A 22072-nucleotide genomic window follows, 5' to 3' on the forward strand; every position below is an offset into this window, starting at 1 on the left:
GCCACTACCTGCTGCATAGACGAAAAAGCTGTACCAGATGCCGCGATGGAAGAAAACCCCTACATAGTACATTTCAGCGGGATTACCTCCAAAACAAGAAGAGTGCTTCCAAACACAATTTCAGAGATAGGTAATAAGAACTAGAAAGAAACTTACAGACTCTGATCTTGCACTTGGGACTCAAAGTAGAACTTCGGATGTCTTCCGTGTGTTTTGCAATGAGCTGATCTAAGGCTTATATAGAGAAACAGAAAGAGGATCGGGTGGTCATTGGCCCCTATCGACATCCTTTTACTAGTTTTCTATTTTGCCTCTACTTAAAACCAGGGGCGGAAAACTGCAGGCGCCGGTGGTTTTTATTAAAACCAGGGACGCAAAAAGGCGTCGACACTAGGTTCCAATCTATGCACGGCTCCCCGAGGCTCAGTGCAAAGAGAGGTACTCGCCTTTTCTCAAATGCAGAAACTATTTATCCTTTGGGCGGAATCTTCGGTGAGTGCTAGCGCCCTTTCCAGCTGTTGTTGTTGTTGGAGGATAGTTGGCAGCCAGTCTCTGTACCAATTATCCCTTCTCCCACTCCTCCTTTGGTACTCTCTTGCTTTTGCTGAGTGAATGTCGTGGAAGCAGCGTAGTGCTTTACAGGCTTGTCGGGCGGCCTCTTTCTGAATGGCTCTGAGCTCTCCTTCGGTGGCCTGGATCTGGCTGAGAGGGGTTCCTCTTTGCATCCCTGGTCTGAGCTCATCCAGTTTTTGTTGGTACTATTGGACAGGGTCTTCAATAGTCGGTTGTGACATGCCGTTGCCTTCGGGTTCGGGTTTATTTGAACTTCCTGAGTGGCTTCCAGTAGTAAAAACACTTACTCGTTTGGCTATCCTGAAACTAAAATATTTATTAGTCTGGATAAAGAATCGGCGAGGATATTACTTGTTCCTTCGATGTGCTCGAATTTTATCTCTACGTCGCTTCCTGTTATATAGTCTACGAAAGCCATCCACCGTACCCTGGAGGGTTTGTTCTGGGCAGACTTGTTGAAGAAGCTGATAATTGCTTGACAGTCTGTCCTGAAAATGATCTCCCTTTTATCTAGAAAATATATTTTTAAGGATTCCAGAGTCTTCATGACCGCATGCATCTCTGCATCAATAGTGGACTTGATGGGACTGAATTTTCCGCTGGAATATGCACAGACCTTCTCAGTGTTTCGGGGGTCATTTTTATGTTTTTTCCATTTGCATACCCCGCCCCATCCTTCCATACATCCGTTAGTTTCGAGGATGATAAAACTTCCTTCAGGAGGTACCTCCAGATCTGGGAGGTTTTTAACAAGATTTTTGATGTTTCTGATGAGCTTCCAATCTTGCTCATTAAGCCTCCTTTCTCCAGTTGGGCTGGTCTTAGCGTAGAGTGGGCCGAGCAGTCTGCCCAAGTTAGGTATATAGTTTCGGGCGTAGTTGAGTATCCCTAACCATGACCTGAGCCCCTTTTTGGTAGTGAGATCTTCCTCTTGATACTCCGTGATTTTCTTAATGATATGGGGTTGTAGTTTGATTTTTGAATTCCCTAATATTGCTCCGAGGAATTCTATTTCCTTGACTGCTATCTTCATTTTTGATGGGCTTAATACCAGGCCATTTTCCTGGCAAATTTTTAGTATTTGGGCCAAGTGTCGGGCATGGTCACTTTCATTTTCAGAGAAGACCAGGATATCATCAATGTATACTGCTATATATTCTTCTGTCTTTGAAGCATTCATCCATCTTTCTCTGGAATATTGTTGGTGCATTCTTCAGCCCAAATGGCATAGCAAGCCATTCATATAGTCCATCAGGAACCCAAAAGGCAGTCCATTCAATTGAATCCGGGTGCATAGCAACCTGATGGAAACCAGACTTTAGGTCAAATTTCGAATATACTTTGCTATTGCTGACCTTGTTTAGGATGGTGTTGATTCCGGGAAGGCTATATTGGTCTTTTTCCGTAATGTCATTTAGCCTTATGTAATTGAAAATCATCCTTTCTTTGCCCTTTTTCTCTATTCCAGTAGTTGGATCAATAGTTGTCCCTGAGTTGACAATTATGGTCGTCGTCCGGTGCTTGCTTCTGCTGGGTCTTATCACTCCTATTTCCAGTAGGGCCCTTATGTGCTTTGAAAATGCTTCCTTGGCCTTCGGTGTAAGGTGTTTCAGGGGCTTGTCTTCTACTATGAAATCAGGGTTTTTGATCTCTAGTTTGCACTGAATCTTGTTCTTTCCCCAGTGCTTAAGGGGGTCATCTCCGATGTATCCTTGGGCTTTTAGTTGATTTAGTAGGCCTCCAAATTTTGTCCTGATAGTACTGTCGCTCTGTTGGGCTTCTGCTGAGAAGTACACTGCTTCTTGGATCTGGATGTAGTCATCTTCTTCGAGATCCAATTCCTCTATGGCTGCTGCGGTTGGGATGTAGGGTAGTGTGTTAACCGTAGTAAGGTTCTTATAAAAAGTGACTATGTTACCTTCTATCCTTACTCCTCCTTGCATTGCCCTTATGAAATTGCATCCGATTATCATCTGGATGTCATCCCCAAGCCTCATTGTAAACGCATAAGTGTAAGGGATTCTGAAGGTGTTATCCCCAATAGTCATCTTGCCTCCCTTCAGTTTTTTATTTGCTATAGTTTTGGAGGTAATCCCGCTGAAATGTACTATGTAGGGGTTTTCTTCCATCGCGGCATCTGGTACAGCTTTTTCGTCTATGCAGCAGGTAGTGGCACCTGTATCTAGTATGGCATTAACTTCAAAAGGGGGAATTTTCGGGATTTCAATTTGTACCTTTAAGTTAAAGAGCATATTCTTGGATCTTTTTGATCCACTTGTTTCCTTTGTTTCCATGGACAGGATTTTCTGAGTTTCTTTTTCCAGTAGGACGAAGGCTTCCTCGCTTTCTTCCATTTCCCCTTTTCCTAACCTTTGTATTTCCTTTAAGAGATCGGCCTTTTCTAGTCTCAGTCTGACTACTTTCATTACTTCCCTTTCCAGTTTGTCATATTTTTCCTTTAGCTCTAGTACCTCGTTTTTCAGACGGAGGTTCTCTTGGGCTATGGCTATGGACTTGACGTGCATTTCTTCAAGTTCTCTGGTCTTTTGTTGTTCGGATTCTACAACCATCTTGAGCCTCCTTATCTCTGCTTCACAGTGATTAATGAAATCTTGTTGTTGCTGAAGCAGGTTTTTGGGCTCATACCTTGTGAGTTCTTCCATCATGACGAGGGTTCTTTTGTCAAAATAATACATACTACATATCCCGCATGAAGTGATCTTGCACAAGGGACAATGCCTCCTGTGCCTCTTCTGTGATGCTCTTTTGCAGCATTTACACCTTTCCAGACTGGGTGGTAGCTCGGTGTTGATTTCCCATATGTGTCTGCATTCGGCTTGTGCTTAGGAAACTTGTATCCTTGCCCGGTACCCTGACTCGGGTCCTATCCACCAAGTTCTACTATCTTCTATTAATGCAAAAAATTTTTGAGTGAAGGAGTGAATACCATGCTGTAGGTCTTTTATGTCATCTCCTTCGAAAATTGAATAGATTGCGTCGCTCTGGTTTTCCCCCTCTTGTACTGATAGTATCTCGTAGTCATCTGGGATGTCCAGTTGCTCGAACATAGCGACTCTCTTGATATTTTTGCAGTCATTAGGGTATTCTCTTGCAAAGTGCCCTTCCTCTCCGCATAGGTAACACTTGCATTTCTTGTTCCTTATCAAGTGTTTACTTTTCTCAATTCTGGCGTGGGATGAGTGGGGTTTACCCTTGTAGGTTGTTGACCTCCTTACCCCATACTTCCTCTCGGGCTTATTGTAGTATCTTGGGATAGGGATTTCACTGCAGAATGATAAATCCTTTAATGCTCTTCTGAATGCAGCATCCTTGCATTCCGCTTCCAGGTATTTGTAGGAGAAGAGTATCCTTGGGATTACTCCTATAGTGTTTCCCCTGTATTTTGCTTCAAACGCCTCCTTGATTCTTTTTCCTAGCTCTCCAAGCATTTTGGACCATAGCTTTTCGGAGAGTTCTGGGCCTATGAACAGCCTTCCTGTCTTGGATGCAAGCCTCATGTAATCGTTTAAGAATTGAATAATATACTTGAGGTTCGTGCAGGATAACCTTTCAAGGTCTCTGTAGGCTTCTTCTTGCGACGTTGTTGAACCCTGGAATGGGTCTTCTAGTATGAAGATTGTCCTTAGCTGTGAGAGGATATTCTGCGTTCCTCCGGTTCCATCTGCGTTGGCCATCAGCAGTTGGTATTCTTCCGGATAGGCCATTCGCCACTGGATCCATGCTAGTCACCAGTAACCAGGAAGACAGGGCCTTTATACAGGAGCAAAGCTTTGACCAACTGGTCAGAAGCGGAATGAGATATATTCATCTTGGGATCCTACAAACTAGAATCCAGACGCTCCACAGGCAGGAAGAAGGAACACTAGCACTATTAGTATTCCGAGACAATAGGTGGGCCGATGACAGGTCCATCATTGCAACCATGGAAGTAGACCTAACCAGAGGAAGTCAACTGGTCTATGTCATGCCAGATACTATGATGACGGTAGGAGATTTTTACCGCAATATACAAATCTCCATACTAACCCGTGGATATGATACATGGCAGAATGGAGAAGCAAATTTGTTGATCACCAGGGGAATGGTGGGGCGACTTTCAAATACCCCGAATGTCGCCTTTGGTTATGAAATTTCTGGGGTGGTAGATTATCTGACAAGCCATGGCGTAAGAGCTCTACCGGGCAGAAGGTAATCCACAACAGAAATCAGAGGAAGGGACTGGATGATTAGGCCAACTCAGGTCTCAATCCCAATGCAGCCTGCCGAACTCAGAAGTCGAAACCTAATTGATGGAAGGATCTCCATTAGTTTCGATAATTACAAAGCCGCATCAACATCCAGCAGGATCAACTACAATGCCGCGGACAACGAAGCATTCAGCGATGAAGAAGAAATCAGGATTCACATAATAGCTGTCAACATTCAATTATCAAACGACAGCGACAATGAGGCGGAGGAACTACGCAAAGACCTTAATTCCTACTTTCAAGATACCTACATCTCAGAAGGGGAAGGGGAGATGCCATACCCCCAGAAACCCCAAAAGGAAGTGATTGCAGTAGGACTAGAAGAAGAACTAGTAATGAAATACCCCCAACTAGCAAAATTATCACAACAGGTATATTCATCATCTGCTGTGTCAAATTACAGGCCACCTACGGATTCAACTATGGGGCCAGCAAATTACCCCCCGGCGGTGAATATAGAATCCACAAGCCAAAGGCCGGCATATGAAGGGCACTCAAGACAACCAAGGTTTAAGGCAAAGGATTTTTCAAAAACCTGGAACCTCCCTTCAGCTTTTCAGCAGCAAGGAGCAATATTCATAATCCCATCCCAATTAGGGATGTTTGATGAAGTTTTCATGAGGTGGGAATCAATAACAAAAAATTTGGTCTCATTACAAGGATTTACAGATCCCTTAGCAAAGATGGAGTTCGTTGAAAATCTGCTTGGGGAAGCAGAAAAATTAGCATACTTTAATTAAATTATAACTACAAAATGAGCAATACTAAGCTTGGCATAAAGCTAGTATCCAAGTCAACTAATATAACCCCACAAAAGAGACAGCAATTGTAGCAAAGTGGAGGTAGGTAACACGATAATGTGGTTAAGCAGAAAAATACATACGAAAGAAAGGAAAAGAAAATTGCAGAACTGATACTTAGTCAAATGGGAGCTAACATTGTGCTATAATTAATTAAGAGCTGCTGCTCTTGGTATTCTTTTTCTATTCTCTTCTTGTGCTCAGCAACCAAGCTGCAATTCAAACAAAGTTATAGCAGACGTAGATTAATCTATATCAACCTTTCAGCAACGACACAAGTCCAAGAATCCAGAGGGGACACTTCAAAAGCAGAAAAACTTGTCAACAGTAGCTCTGCATATTCTACAAAGCTTCTAAATGATGATAATGACTACACTTGGGATGCTTCAATATCAATTTATATGATTACAAAAGAGAAGAGCATGCAAAGTAGATTTGGCATAAAAGTTCATCATGACAACCTTGGTAGTCATGTTATGCCTACATTTTTGTGTAAAACATGTGAACCCCAGCAGTTGATGTCTACAACCAATGCTTGGAGGTAGAAAATATATCATTGACATCTTGTACGTTGGTGATTTGTCTCAATGTACCATATGATCCCAGAATAAAATTTTAGTCCTGTTATGCCTACATTTTTGTGTAAAGCATGTGGATACCAGAAGTTGGTCTATAACCAATGCCTCATTTACATGTTGTACATTGGTGATTTGTCTCAATCAGCCATATGATCCCAGAATAAAATTTTAACTAAAATACTGAAGATAATATCAATATGACTTAAGAATTTAATTAGTATCAACTGAAAGTAGCTAAAATGAGAGATTTTATGGGGTGTGCTCATGCCAAGGACCTTGAAGAGTTGGTTTTACATAGTAGAAAATAGTATGAACTATTAAGACAATTAAACATTAAATGGTGGTACAGGGCTAGGTTAAAGTGGAACCAAAATGGGGAGAGAGAGAGGTACCTCTCACTCTCTTTTCTTTTGTCTCATGAAACAACAATGATTCATAGAATAACTTTAGATTTGCAAAATTTGGCAGGAATGACATGAACAAGATTTGATTGAGAATGCTTTTCTTAATTTATACCAAAAATTATGGCATCTTGATGATTTTGAAGAATGTCCTTGTACTTTTGGGTGGCTGACGTTTTGGGATTTTCCTTCCCTTTGAAGAAATCGAGGCTATTTAAATTGTGGTTATGTCAAAGCTCTAAGCCCTGCAAGGCTTCAGGTCAAACTCTAAAAGATTTATTGGAATGAAATATCCCCTCGTTGTGAAGTGTGTCACAATGTTCTCAAAAGTTATGCTTGAAAAAATGACTTGTATTCACCTAACAAACAGTTTGGAGGATTCTAATGAATAATTCTAATACTAAAAGATTTATTGGAATGAAATATTCCCTCGTTGTGTAGTGTGTCACAATGTTCTCCAAAGTTATGTTTTAAAAAATGACTCATATTTACCTAACAAACAGTTTGGAGGATTCTAATGAATAATTCTAATACATCTTTGGGAAGTGAGTTCAACATTGGGTGTAAACAAAGAGGAAGCAACAGATCTTATGTAGGCACAAAGATCATGAGCAACTAGAGCAACTAATTACCAAAACTTGTGAACATGTAGAGCAATAATGATCTATCACTTGAGGCTCTTCTTTCTGATGAACATGTACTACAAACATCTGTTTGATCAACCAGCTAGCATCAATTTGCAAACACTAAAATTGATGACTATAATCAGGTACCAAGTTGAACTTACATCTTAATTTCACAACATAATTTTTGCCAACAAGAATAACAAAGATAAGTTCATGACATCAAATAGATTCATCTAGAAGTAGAAAAATAAAAATATGCTTTCGTAGAAACCAGGATGTTAACTTTGAATTTCACTTGCCCATGCCATAAGACATAATAAGAACTTATTACTTGAAAAATCATAACAAGAAAAATAATGAATCCAATAAAAATTAAATAGCACATATTTCCATGGAAACCAGGTCATGATGCCCCTATGCAGAATGCTCAACACACATATTTCCATGTTCAATTATTAGAGTAGTCTGGAATCGACAAAATCATGTAAGCAACACAACCAACAAGAAAAAAGAACAAACTAAAATCTGAATGGGTTTAACACATTGATATTATCTACAAGTCATCCCCCTCTAGGAATCAAAAGAAGCTTGAGATGTGCTTTGTCCAACAAGCCATGGATTGGCAAATGTCACCATTATCAATCATTACAAAAGTTGAAACCAATGAAACTAAATCCTCATTCACATCTGCCCTTAGAAAAAAAGACAAGAAATCAACAAACATGTTGCTATTTTGACTCCAAAGTTATATGTCAGATCCATTCATCTAAGACAGATTTAACAGACAAAATTTGACAAAGATACAATTTAAGGAAATAAATACAGACAACCAGAAGTTCATAACTGAGCTGCAAAATATTAAGTGCATTCTGAAGTACATACAGTTGGTAATCTGCAGGAACTAGACAAGTGAAAAATATGATAACAATGCCTCTGAACAATCCAAAAACACACTTGCAGTGGCATAAAAGAAAAAGATTAGAGAATGAAAAACTGGAATATTCAAATGATATCACTTACCATCCAACTTTGAAGGCCTGAAATATATATAATTTCAATTAGAAAAGGAAGCAAACTTACACTGAAAACCCTAAATGCTAAAAAAAGCAAGTTGTGAAATGTGAAATGATTGGAGTGAATCATATCTAAACATTGATATGAATTACAGAAATGGTTCGGATCCCCTTTGAGAGTTTCAGACATCAAGGCAAACACTAGTACGTATGTGATTGTTGCTTGTGTATAAACTAGTAAGAAAGAAATTCCACACAAGATCGTGCCTGCATAATAAATTATGATATGTTTTATATCAACTGTCCAATTTTCAGAGCCAACAAAGAGTATATAGATTGATAGCTTACCAGATATGGAAGCTGCAGTTGCTGTGTTCAATAATCTCCCTACTTCCATGGAAGTTGCTTGACAGATCTGTCTGTATATTTCTCTGCATGGCAACTCCCTTCAGCTTCCTTCCACTTCGAACTTACACCTGGAAAACCATAAGTTCTTGCCTGTTCGTCCATGAATACTTCCGAAGTGGCAACTAGCAGTTGTCTTGATGCTGAAGATAGTTTCTCATCTTTTGCCTCCAAATCTCCAATACCTGGACCTGTATTGAGATCGAACCCATGTCTGCTCCATTTCAGAATGTTGTCAGACACAGTACTAGTACTACCATCTGGAAAGCTTATTAGGCAACCCTTGGATAATGAGATAATACAGCACTAGGAAGTCTGACAAGCAGTGAAGGAAAAGCAGGGAAGAATGAACCACCAGCTGATGAAGAATCAACATAGGACGTTGAACAACCTGAGAAAGAGGTTGAGCTGATTGAATAACCAGAAGCAAAGGGCAATCTTGCATAAGAAAGTGATGTCACAGAAGCAAATGTCATGGCTGGTGATGATGAAAGTGCAGAGCCTCTATAATCATCATTCAAGGAGTTGCCACCACCAGTTACTGACAAAATCCTCTGAGACACTGGAATTGCAACTAATGGATTAAACTGCTACACTCTATCAGGCAGTAAAGATTATGTAGCAACAGCTGGAAAAGAGGTAGGACAGATCCATGAAAGATTATTTGTTATATCTGCAAGTGGAGCAAAAAATGGCACATCACTTGTAGTTTCTGTTTTTTGGCTCCTTGGTGTTGGTCCTAAACCAACTTCATCAGCACCTGGTCGGTCATTCAGATCAAAGTTCCTTAGCACACTTGCCTCTCCACCAGGAAATGCTCCAGATGCAAGTTGAGTAGGCAAAATTGGTGCCTCTAATCTATGGCTACTGCTTGTCAAGAGCTGTCCATTTTCCAGAGTCCCATACCATCATCAACTCTATTTAAATCAAGATCAACTCCCCCAGCAATTCTTGATGGTGCATGATGAGTACTAACAGTGCCTGAAATGGACACTGTAGTCTGAGAAGTACTCTCAGAGGCCATGTCTTCAAGAACTCCCTCACCAGCTACATTCAGATCAATGTCTAGCAGAGGATGGCCTTGCTTTCTGGCAAAATAAGATGGTGGCATATGCGAACTATTAGGTGGCATCTCTAGAAATGTTTCGTGGTTCTGCTGACCAAAATGCACTAGTGGTTGCTGAGACTTTCCATCCAGTCTCATCCTTAGCCTTCAACAAATTTTCAGGTGGCATAAACGGTACTTTTCCTGGTGCAGCTACTGTTATTGAAGCAGGCAAAAAACCATTCAACATTGGATTTGCAAAGGGAGATAGACTAAGCAAACGAATTACAGATGAGCATACTATTGCAGTTGAGATAGCTGGCTCTCCTTCATTGGCATCAACACCAGAAATGCCCTCATTCAAATCAAATTCAAGCTTACTGATAACATCTGGCTCAGCAGAAACACCCGATGAGCATGACTCTGTAGATGATGCAAGCTCGCCCCTTCTATCTGCGTTGAACCCAGATGTCTTAAAGTTAAAGCCAATAGTTTTTTCACAATTCAAAATTTCTTTGATCATAGAAGTAGAAGGTGGTTCTTGACCTTTGGACCCAACTGGATAACTCTCATGAACCTCTTTTACCTCACTAGCAATCTCAGCAGTGACAAGAGAGACCATCGCTGATCTAACTAGTTCATCAATGCTAGAAGTAGAAATACTGTTTTTCTCTTTTGTTTCATCCCCCAATTTGAAGTAACCAATTCCAGAGTTCTCAGACTTACTAGTCATAGACTCATCAACAGCTTTAGGAGATGGAACATTATCAGCAGCCAATGAGACAACAGCAACAACACTTTCATCTACAGCATCTAATGATGGTAGCTGCTGCTGGTCAGTTGCACTAGCACTACCTAGTTCTTCCTTAACTACAGGACCTGACATAGGATCCTCAACAAGCAGCTTCTGTAATTTTCTACCCGAAGCAGCATTGCAATCAGATCCATCACCTATTTTGATGTTAGAAGTGCATATACTTCCATCTCCAATTTCTTCATGATCACACTCGAAGGATTTGTTCCTATCCATTGATGGGCTTGTCAAATTAGGCTTACCATCAGTGCTAATGCTGAAACATGTCCTCTAGTATCCTCAAGTGGAGTGGCTCCACCACCATTATGCCCCTCCACTTCTGCTGGTCTACACACAGAAGAACATCTGTCTTCTTTTTCTTCCCCAGGCTTTACCTCAACAATGATACAGGAATCTCCAATTTTATGAGAACTCACACATGAAGTAGTAGATTGTGTTGTTGGATCACCAGTGGATTTACTTTCCTGCAATTGCATAGCATTTCTGCTGTCACCTGTAAAACTGGCCCCTACGTCTTGTCATCGATCTCTAGCTAGCACAGAACCAAAACTCCTCCCTTGCTTCTCAGAATTGGCATCAGCAGCTTCATCATGATGGTTGTTTCTTTGAAATATATCACTATCACATGATAGCCTCAATTTGGACTCACTATTTCCAGTACAAATATCTTCTATTGCAGGTGAACTTTCAGGTGACTCAGTGAGACATATAACAGACTTGGAAATTTCCCTGGCTGCTACAGTAGCAGGTAAATTCATCCCCATATCAACCCCAACAGCCAAAGGAGTGCTAGATTCAGAGCACCTGGCACAGCTTTCCATCAATGCATGAATAGAACTAAAAGAATTTCTTGTTCTCAGTTCAATCAAGGAAACTTCATTTTCATTCCCTGACAATGAACAGACAGTTCTAATAGGTTCTGGAACCTTATTAGTTTCCTCATCAACTCTGCCGTGTTCTTCATCAAGTATAGCTGTTGGCAATCTAACACCTTCAGCTCCAAGTAACCCTTCTTTAACATCATTGCCATGCCATGACACTGTATTACTGTCTGTAGTTGCATGAGACCCAGAAACATCACTTCTTCGTGTATGGTCTTGTTTATCTGGAATATCAGGAGACGATGATATAATACCCATAACCAATGGGCCCTCAGAAGAGCCACCACTGGCACTATGTCCAAGGCTTCTGCCAGGGTTAGGAAACCTCCTAATCAGCGTGTTGTTATTTCCATGATCATCAATAGAAATATCGAGTGGCTTTTCACATATCTGTGCAGATTGTGATCCTTTTTCCAATGCCATAGCCTTGCTGGCAGATTTAATCCTACTTGAATGACTTTCCTTTTGAATTCCAGATATACTTGTTCCTAGACCATTGCTTGACCTTTAGGGGCAAGATGAACAACCAGCTAGCTTGCTAGTTTTCATTGACCCAGCTGTTCAGCTCCTTGCTTCTTCCTCAGTGATTTAAAAAGCGCTAGGCGTCAAAAGGCGCGAAGGTCCAAAAACGCCCGAGGCGCTAGGCGCTCACCCGAGCGAAGCGAGGAGCTAAAATATAAAAATATATAATATAATTGATAAATATAATTATTTAAAATTTTAAATAAAAATATGCTATTAAATTAAGAAAATCTATTAACAGTATTAAAAATTAATAATTTCAAATAAACTTAATATTAATAGTATACTGTATACTGAGCCTGCTGATTGAGAAACGAGGAAGCAGCGGCGAGCGACGATAGCGACAGCAGCCAGCGACGAGCAACGGTAGCGGCAGCGGGAAAGGGAGTAGGAGCGACGAGCAGCGGGAGGCGCGAGCGGCGACAGCGACAGCGGCAGCGGGAGCAGGAGCGGCGAGCAGCGAGAGGCGCGAGCGGCGACAGAGGCAGCGTTTGCGAGTAGCGACAGCAGCAAGCGGCGACAGGAACAACGAGCAGCGGGAGGCGCGAGCGACGACAAAGGCAGCGTTTGCGAGCAGCGACAGCGGCGAGCGGCGACAACGGCAGCGTTTACGAGCAGCGACAGCGGTGAGCAGCGAGATCGAGATCGGGATCGGGATCGGGAGTGGCAGCGGCAGCGGGTTAGGGTTGGGTAAGGGTTATATCGATTTAGTTGGTTCGATTGAACCAACTAACCAACCGAACCAGGACCGAACCAGACCTAAAATCCTGGTTCGGTCGCCTTGGTTTACCCAGGCGCTCGCCCGAAGCGCCCAGCGCTTGGGCTCGGGCGAGCGCCCAGGCGGCGCCTGTTTGAAGCGCGCCGCCTGGGAGATTAGCAAGGCGCTCGGGCCTCGCCTCGCCTCGCCTCGCCCGAGCACCTTTTTCAATCACTGTTCTTCCTTCCATGAAGAAACCATTGTTTTTGCTTGATTACCAGAAAAAGATTAGCTGTTGTTCTGAGACTGATTGAAGCCACTACTCCTCTCCTCAACAGCTATAGGTGGCAACTCTGAACCCCCATTAGTAGCAACCATTTTGCAATGTAAATCCCTTGAAGTAACTACACTAGATGGAGGCAAAGTTGATTAAATACTATGATCTGAAGCTCTAGGCTTGCTAGGCAGAGCTTCGCATGTTGACATTCACGTGACAGTCATTTTGGCAGACACCTCAATTGATCCAGTGTGTTTATTTCCGTCATGAGTAACATTAGAATAACCTCGCTTGACCAGCAATGGAACTGGCTGGCTAGATGGAACATAATTTGCATATTAGATTTTTGACATTTCATCATTAACACGTTTCTTCCAGGTGTCAACAAGATTTTTAACTTTTTCTAGATCTCTAAATTTGTATGAATGCGCAAATTAGTCACCAACTCACTGGTGTTACAAGTCTGCAGTGCGTTGAGGTTTACAGGCAACTTTTCCAATGCACAAAGCAAAGACAAGAAAATCTTCAACTACTTTATCACTTTCTTTGAAACTAAAGCCATCACCAGTCTTTCCTTTACGCACTTCCTGGAGCCAATCATCCAACACAGGCACTCCCCTAAGCTGCACAAACCTATCAAGGCAATCATATTTATCAATAGCTTCAATGACATCTACAAGCATTATTATACCAGGCAAATCTATTTTTTTTCTCAGTTCTATCATGTTGACATTCACTAACTTCTCAACCCCTTTAGTGCTTACAATCTCCCTTTATTTGTTATTTTGACAACTTCTCCCTTTATGATTTCAAACATAAAGGTATCAGAATTGCCATCATCAGGCTTCGCAGAATTCTCTCACTAGATAGGTTCAGTACCAAGATCTTATTTGACAGTCTCTGTGTCGATCTTGTGGTGACCCCCTTTTTTACTAGGTCGGTCGGCTAGGGTTGAGGACAAAAGAGGTAACTCACTTAGGAAGTAGCCCCTAAGGCTAGGGTCTTCAGCTCCTCATATGATTCCCATGTGGCGTCTTCGAGTGGTAAATTATTCCAATGCACTAGTCATTCAGTAGTGGGACGTCGACGACGCATCATGATTCTGCGGTCGACGATAGCTTGTGGTGTTGGGCAGTTGGATCTGAGGTGACTCGTGTTCTCCCAACTTGGGCTTCAGGCATAACACATGGAAGACAAGGTGAATTTTGGCATCCTCAAGCAATTTAAGTTTGTACGCCACAACTCCAATATGCTCTGTGATTTGATAGGGCCCATAAAAACGTGGGGATAGCTTCACGGAGGCTCGTGTGTTGATGAAGAATTGCTTGTATGGTTGTAGGCGAAGATAAACCCAATCTCCTACTGAAAATTCTCTTTCGCTTTGTCGTGTGTCGGCTTACTGCTTCATTCTGTCTTGAGCGGTAGAGAGATTATCCATTAGCAGCTATATAAGTTTGTCCCTGTCAATTAAATCTTGGTCGACCGTCGACTTGATCTATCTTGGCCGAGCCAATTACATACTTTGGAATCACAGGGGCCGACCGATCATACAATGCTTCATATGGGGCACATTTTATAGATGAATGATATGTAGTATTATACCACCATTCGACCTAGGGAAGCCATTTCGCCCACTCCTTTGGTCGGTCACTAGAGAAACACCGAAGGTACGTCTTTAAACACCTGTTCACCACCTCTGTTTGACCGTCAGTTTGTGGATGATATGCTATGCTCATCTTGAGTTTGGTGCCCTGTAACTGAAATAACTCGATCCAAAATTTACCAGTGAAGATCCTGTCACAATCACTTACAATGGACCTTGGCATCCCATGCAGTTTAATAATATTTTCTATGAAAATCTGAGCAATATTAGCAGCAGTGTAGGGATTTCGCATAGCACAAAAATGAGCATATTTCGTAAGTCGATCAACCACCACGAGGATTGTGCTTTTACTTTTGGAATGTGGCAGCCCTTCGATGAAGTCCATAGAGATGTCAGTCTATACGGAGTCCAGTATGGGTAGTGGTTGTCGCTTCCCTAGACTCGCCACTGTTTCACCCTTTTGCTGTTGGCATACATCACATTGTGCCACATATTCAGAAATAATTTTTTTCATCCCTCTCCAATAAAAATTTTGCTTCACTCTTTTATAGGTTCTCAGAAATCCGGAGTGCCCTACTGAAGGTGTGAAGTGAATTTTGAGCATGATGATTTTGATGCAAGGGGAGTCGGGTATAAGCACAATGCGACCTTTATAGCGTAAATCCCTCGAATCCCAAGTGTAGTGGGCTATTACGCTTGGATCCTCCTATTGCGCTTGGATCCTCCTCCAATTTTTTTATGATGTTGTTGATCTCTGGATCCTTCTTTCATTCCTCCCTAATGTCCTCGAGGAAGCCGATGGTAGGAAGGGAGATGGCCATTTTTGCTGCTTAGGGGATTCTATCATCTAGTATCAAACCAGCGATCTTGCTGCTTTTGCGGCCACCCTTGCCGCCCACCACCAACCAAGAAATTCCTACAATTGCTCTTAGCATCGCCATCTCCACAGTTATCTTCTGTCGTAGATCAAATCAATCTACTACCGTCACCTCTAATTGCATCAAGAGATCTGGTATTCTCCTATCAGCAATACCTTTTGCTGCTGTAATTTTCCATTCAAAATACTAAGAAGTCTTTTTATCTATCCCGTGCTGCAAATTCCTTTCGCCGTAAAAGTTATCATCTTTGCGAACGAAGGATTGCTGTAGAAAATTTCAACAGCATATTGTTGCCTTTAATCGATCAATTAGTTATCCTTTTTTAACGAAATTTCTTATATGCTTTATAGATCGTCTTGGCTTCCATCTGAGATTGATCTATTGAGGAATTCATCTCTAAAACGTTCTTGTGTTTTTGTAAATTTTCGTCGTAAACCACTGGAATTTTTCGACGAGAATTCTGCTATCGCAATTTGCACCGATTTCCTTGCTGTTATACTATCGAAATCTTCTTAATCAAATTTGTCACCATTACTGTTATCTAAACCGAGATTTTGCTGTCAAATTCCCTCCTCAAATCTCTCAGTTTTTGCTGAAAATTTCGTCGTGAAACCACTGTTTCTTCGACGACAATTCTGCTCTTACAAAACAGCCACAAAACAAGCCTAAACCAGAGCCAACATACACCAATCCACCAACCCTTTCGGCCACCACTTCTCTTAACTGATACATGCCTTTAACCCGACAACAAAAGAGAGATCTTAACATTACAGGTTTGGAGGCATATACTATGGCATCTAAGGAGGCAATCAATGCTAAATTCGAAGCCTTCGAGACGCGAATGAAGGATAAGATTCAGACTCTCTTTACCAAACTCAGTTTAGGCCGACCACCGAGCCCGAAGAAATCACATCAAGGAGAGAGCTCTGACCGAAGAGATGACTTCCAGGAGAGGGGAGGCTCTGTGACCGATCCCTACTATCCACGCATGAGGGTGGAGACCCGATTGGTTGGATCTCGCGTGCGAAGCGATATTTTCGGTACCACAAAACTGCAGACGCATCTATGGTGGAAATTACGACTATACATCTTGAAGGGGATGTCATACAATGGTTTGACTGGTTTGAACACACTCATGGAGTCCTCTCATGACGACAATTCAAAGAAGGACTGCTGATCCGCTTAGGACCAACCGATTACGAGAACATTGACGGACAACTAGCAAAGATCCGACAAACCTCCACCATTTAAGAGTATCAAACCAGGTTTGAAAGGTTATCTAATCAAACTCATGATTGGTCTGAAAAATAACTATTGGGGACCTTTATTGAGGGCTTGAAGCCAGAGATCCGGGGAGAAGTTAAAGCACGACAACCGTACACGCTTATGGCAGCCATCTCTTTCGCACGACTTCAAGAGGAGCGATTGAACCATGAAGCCAGGAGAACTACAGTTGCTCCCCGATCAGCAATACCGAAGCCTCAACCCCCCTACTGTCAGTCGAGCCTCTGCACCAAAAAAGTTGACAAGAGCTTCGGGAGCGATTTGCGAAGGGGTTATGTTGGCTTTGCGACGAGCCGTGGAGTCGCGAGCATCGTTGTAAAAAAGGGAGACTTCTTGTGATTGAACCAGTAGAAGAAGAGGTCATTGAACATTCAGAAGAGAGCCTTGAATATGAAGAAGAAGATGCGAAATAAGAGCCACAACCGATCGACTTTTTGGTACACGCGCTAGCCGGCTACTTAAACCCGCAAACAATGAAAGTTGAAGGCCTTCTCAAACAACAACTGATCACTGTTCTCATCAACACGGGCATCACTAATAACTTCCTAAACAGTAAGGTTGCTGCTCGGATGGCGCTCAACATCGAAGGTTGCAGCAAGTTCGATGTAAAGGTCGCCGACGACAGAATCCTAAAGTGCAACCAAAGATGCCTGCAGGTGAAACTATTACTGCAAGACCAAGAAATTATCGCCGACTTCTTCCTCCTACCAATTGATGATTATGAGGCCATGCTTGGCATAGAATGGCTGACGACGCTAGGTGTTGTCTCTTGAAACTTTTCCAAATTAATTATGAAATTCTACTGCAAAGGCAAACATATCATCGTACACGGAAAGCGCGGAAGCAACGTAACCACCGTTTAGACCCAACGAATGAAGAAAGTTTTACACAGGATAAATTGTGGCTTTTTATGCATCTCCAACAGTAACCAGAGGGGAAGAAAATAGAAATTGAAGCGAACACTCGATCGTACCGTTATCCACACCTCCAAAAGGATGAAATTAAAAAGATTGTAAAGGAGATGCTTGAAACAAGGGTGATTCGACCAAGTTGCAGCCCCTATTCCTCACCGGTGCTACTTATACGCAAGAAGGATGAAACTTGGCAAATGTGCAACACCTACCGAGCTTTAAATGACATCATCGTCAAGGACAAGTACCCAATACCAGTGGTGGATAATTTCTTGATGAGTTAAAAGGAGCTCGAGTCTTCACGAAGTTAGACCTCCGATCCGATTACCACCAAATTCGGGTATGTGAAGATGACATTCCAAAAACTGCATTCCGCATACATAACGACCATTATGAATTCTTGGTAATGCCTTTTGGACTCACTAATGCTCCTTCAGCATTAGTAAAGGAGCATTAAGGTTTGTAAAAACAGAATTGTCGTCGAAGAAACAACGGTTTCATGACGAAATTTTCAACAAAAATCGAGTGATTTGAGGAGGGAATTTAACAGCAAAATCTCGTTTTAGATAACAGCAATGATGACAAATTTGATTAAGAAGATTTTGACAGTATAACAGCAAGGAAATCGGTGCAAGTTGCGATAGCAGAATTCTCGTCGAAAAATTCCAACGGTTTGTGACGAAAATTTGTAGCAACACAAGAATGTTTTAGAGATGAAGTCCTTAATAGATCAATCTCAGATGGAAGCCAAGACGATCTATGAAGTGTATAACAAATTTCGTTCAAAAAAAATAGCAAATAGACCGATTAAAGGCAACAATATGCGGTTGAAATTTTCTACAGCAATCCTTCGTTCGCAAAGATGATAACTTTTATGGCGAAAGAAATTCGCAGCACGGGATAGATAAAAAGACTTCTTCTTGGTATTTTGAATGAAAAATTACAGCAGCAAAAGGTATTAGTGATACGAGAATACCAGATCTCGATGCAATTGGAGATGATGACAATAGATTGATTCAATCTACGGCAGAAGATGACGGTGGAGATGGCGACGTCAAGAGCAATTGTGGGAATTGCTTGGCTGGTGGTGAGCGGCAAGGGTGGCAGCAAAAGCAGCAAGATCGTTGCTCTTCTTTCCCTTAGACTGAAAAGATGAAGTACAACTATTTAGCGCACAGTCTGAACTAGATTTGAAGTGTTGTATGCTTGTAGGGTTGTTCTGATATTTTGGTGAATGTCCATCGGGTTGGACTGCTGCATGCATCTCTAGTCGAGGTTTGTTAAAGTGCTACTTTACTGCTTCCTACTGTTCCTGAGAAAAGAAAAAGGTTGAAGGTTGATCAATGCACCGACATAAATGACAATACAAATGTGTGCCTATCCATTATCGAGTAAATAAAAAACAGGCCCATCCCTAGCAGGTTTGCACCAAGAAAACCAGTCTCTTCTTGCATCTTCCACACTATTCTCATAATGACTCCACAAGACCAAGATAAAAAAACACATAAAATAGATAATTTAAGTTGAAATATGATTTTATATGTCATAATTTTAGGAAGAATAAATCATATCAAGAAGCAGACTATACAACATTTTGGTTTAATAAAATGGTATGGTTTGAAAATTCACACACCATAATTAACCAGTTTGGTTGTGATTCCCCTGTAAACAAAACCAAATAGGACTGTGCATAGTTCCCTCTAACCAGTGCTGAAACAGAAGTTCCTTATAGCATAGATCTGACAGATCAATATCTCAATACTCAGAACAGAAGTTTTTGGATGATCCTAGAATGGTGAAAATCCTTTGTTTACCTCAAATATCTGAGATTAATTACTTTCTAATGGATCTCCAATTGAAAGGCAAATTAACATTCAAGCATGGCTTATACCAAGTTTCAAGAGCTAAAGTATGCTGTAGGAATACTCGCCAAACCATGCTGAGCAAAAGGAGCACAACTAATTCGCAAACAATTTCTATTTAAAATATAAAAAATCATAAGATAAGAACTTTATGAATAAAATAAGTTAATACCAAATGCTTTCTCTCATTGTTATTGTTCTATATTTCAAAAAAATATGATGGGCATAGAACACACATCGAAAGACAATACCTCCTTATGGAGGTATTTCTCTGTGAAAGTCCCATAAGTTCTTTGTTTTTCTATAAATGTATCATGGATTCTCTGTTCTTATTACAGTTTGTTGTAATGTGATTAGCTTCTCCTGTAATAAACTGATGTAGTCTATCTAATTTCAAATGCTACAATACCTCCTTGTTTCGAAGGTGGTAAAATCTGCTGGAATAACTCAGACAAATCTAGTTTGCTGTTCCTGTAGGCCTGGAGCCACAACTTTGACTTAAGTTATACAGGTTATAGCAGATGATAGCTGCTACAAATGTTATCAGAAAATAAAAGAGGAGAAGAGAGTTTTGGAGGAGTTGGATAAGAGAGATGGGTTGTGAAGGAAGAATAAAATAGGTTGGCAGAAATAAACATTTGTGTGATTATCTGTTGCTAAATTCAGTCAGCCATGGAGACTAATTTTGATTAGGGCTCCTGACTAGGATATAAAATACCAACTTAGTAAAGCCCCAACTTATTCAGCTGATCTATCAGGCAAAAGTCTGAGTTTAAATCAATCTCAATTATATGACATGAACCAACTGTTCTTTATCTAACAAATAAAAAATAATAATCACCAAACTCTTCCAATTATCCATCTAAAATCTTAAGTCAAGGCCAGCCAAGGGGCTTTAAATTTGCAGCATAACCTCAAGAACAAAGTCAAAACCAAATTATCCAAGTCAATAATGCAACATTTCCACATTAGTAGATACAATTAAAACTTATAATATCTTCATACCATAGAATGAAAAATCCATAACATTTTAAATTATATTAATATACACTATAATTTGAGACCAATGTAAAGCCAACTCTTAGCGTGATGTTAACCAAGTCTTCCAACATCCAACCTTTCAAAATCTTCAAGAAAGAGGGTTGCCGGGAAACCTATAGGTCCAGCCAAAAGACTCAATTCTCCAATACTGCTATGCAACTACAATGAGCATACCCAAATCTCCAGGGCCAGGAAAAAAAAAAAAAAGACAGAAGCATTTTTTCCTTTCTTTATTTTATAACATCCAATCCTATTTTCCTATGAAAGTATTGTTGCTTTTGATTCATCTCTTGTTCAATCAATTACGAGTTTTTCTAATTGTGATTGGGTTCGGGTCGACTGAAATATCATTAGTTCACAACATTTTCGTTGCACATCATCAGAATTAGAAAATAACATCCAATCTTATTGTGCTCTGGCACAACAAGTTGTCAAGAGTTTACAATATACCTTTGAGAGTTTGCCCTCAACTGGAAAGTAACCTCATTAACTTTGATAGTAAAAATGCACACAACCATACAAACCCCAGAAATCCTTCAAGCCAAGGCTGCTAAATCTATCTATTATTTATCGAGGATGTGATTCACTCTGACCCACCGCATGGCAAGAACTAAGGACATTGGTTGAAATTTCAACGGTGCACCAACACCAATTCCAAAATCGAGACCGCACATTTAAAATATCCATCACGATAAAAAAAAAAAACAAAGAAATAAAATATCCAAGCAAATGAAAAAGCAAAAACGAAAAATCCAACCCAATGGAGAAAGAAAATATCCAACCACCACATCATAATATACTTAAACCGGTTCACCATACAGCATACAAATAACAGATACGCGAAACCCCAAAAAGGAAGCACCTCTAAGAATGAATTAGAGAGGGGTGGGGTCGGTGGGGGGCTCCGACGTCGCTGCCGGATACATCGACAGAAGAGTGAGGGGGGAGGTACTGCTATAACATCGGAAGCGGCGGCCGGCCGTTTCGTTTCCTCACCTTCCAGCCCATACGTAGCCTTGAATTATTTCCCCAGTTTGGGTGGTTTCGCATCCCTCCTTTAGTGCGAACCATCGATTCTCGATCCAATCAACGAACCTCAAACCGAAGCGCGGGGAAGCAGCCAAACCCTAGATCAAGGGGCGGAAGACCCACCCCAAAGCCAAACCCTAATTCCAGAACTGGAGTGTCGGCGGGGTGGGATCAGGATCGAACCCATCCTTCTTCGTGGGCCTCGCATCACCACCAACCCCCACACCCCACACAACACAAAAAAAAATATACGTTGCTTTTGTCATCACGGTTAACTCACCCACTTGCTGAGATTACGTTTCAAACATTATTATCTTTTCTCGACCATTACATAATATACACATTTGATGCTTTTTTATGCTTACGATATGACTCAAATTCTTGACGTTTTAAACCATGCACAAAACCATTTTTAAGAGACCATTACAAACATTATTAATCATGATTAGTTTATCTATTCGTATTCTCATCTTAAGAAAAAGAAGTTTAAGATCTCTGTCATTTTGAAGTTTAGAATTAGCATTATTTACCCTTTCAAATTTTGATATAAAATATATATCCACA

The 22072-nt window shown here is 41.0% G+C and overlaps 1 protein-coding gene across 1 annotated transcript; it reads right to left on the reverse strand.

The window, feature by feature from the left end:
- Positions 1–8076: 8076 nt before the first annotated feature.
- Positions 8077–21944, reverse strand: LOC135624271 (uncharacterized). Its single transcript, XM_065127704.1, has 3 exons — positions 21342–21944; positions 8608–18888; positions 8077–8526 (listed from the first exon to the last, which is right to left on the reverse strand). Exon 2 carries the CDS (start codon positions 10737–10739, stop codon positions 9786–9788), a length of 954 nt encoding a protein of 317 aa, XP_064983776.1. The 5' UTR covers positions 10740–18888; positions 21342–21944; the 3' UTR covers positions 8077–8526; positions 8608–9785.
- Positions 21945–22072: the final 128 nt, after the last annotated feature.

The sequence above is a fragment of the Musa acuminata genome, chromosome BXJ2-10 (genome assembly GCF_036884655.1).
Source record: "Musa acuminata AAA Group cultivar baxijiao chromosome BXJ2-10, Cavendish_Baxijiao_AAA, whole genome shotgun sequence".
Taxonomy (NCBI): domain Eukaryota; kingdom Viridiplantae; phylum Streptophyta; class Magnoliopsida; order Zingiberales; family Musaceae; genus Musa; species Musa acuminata.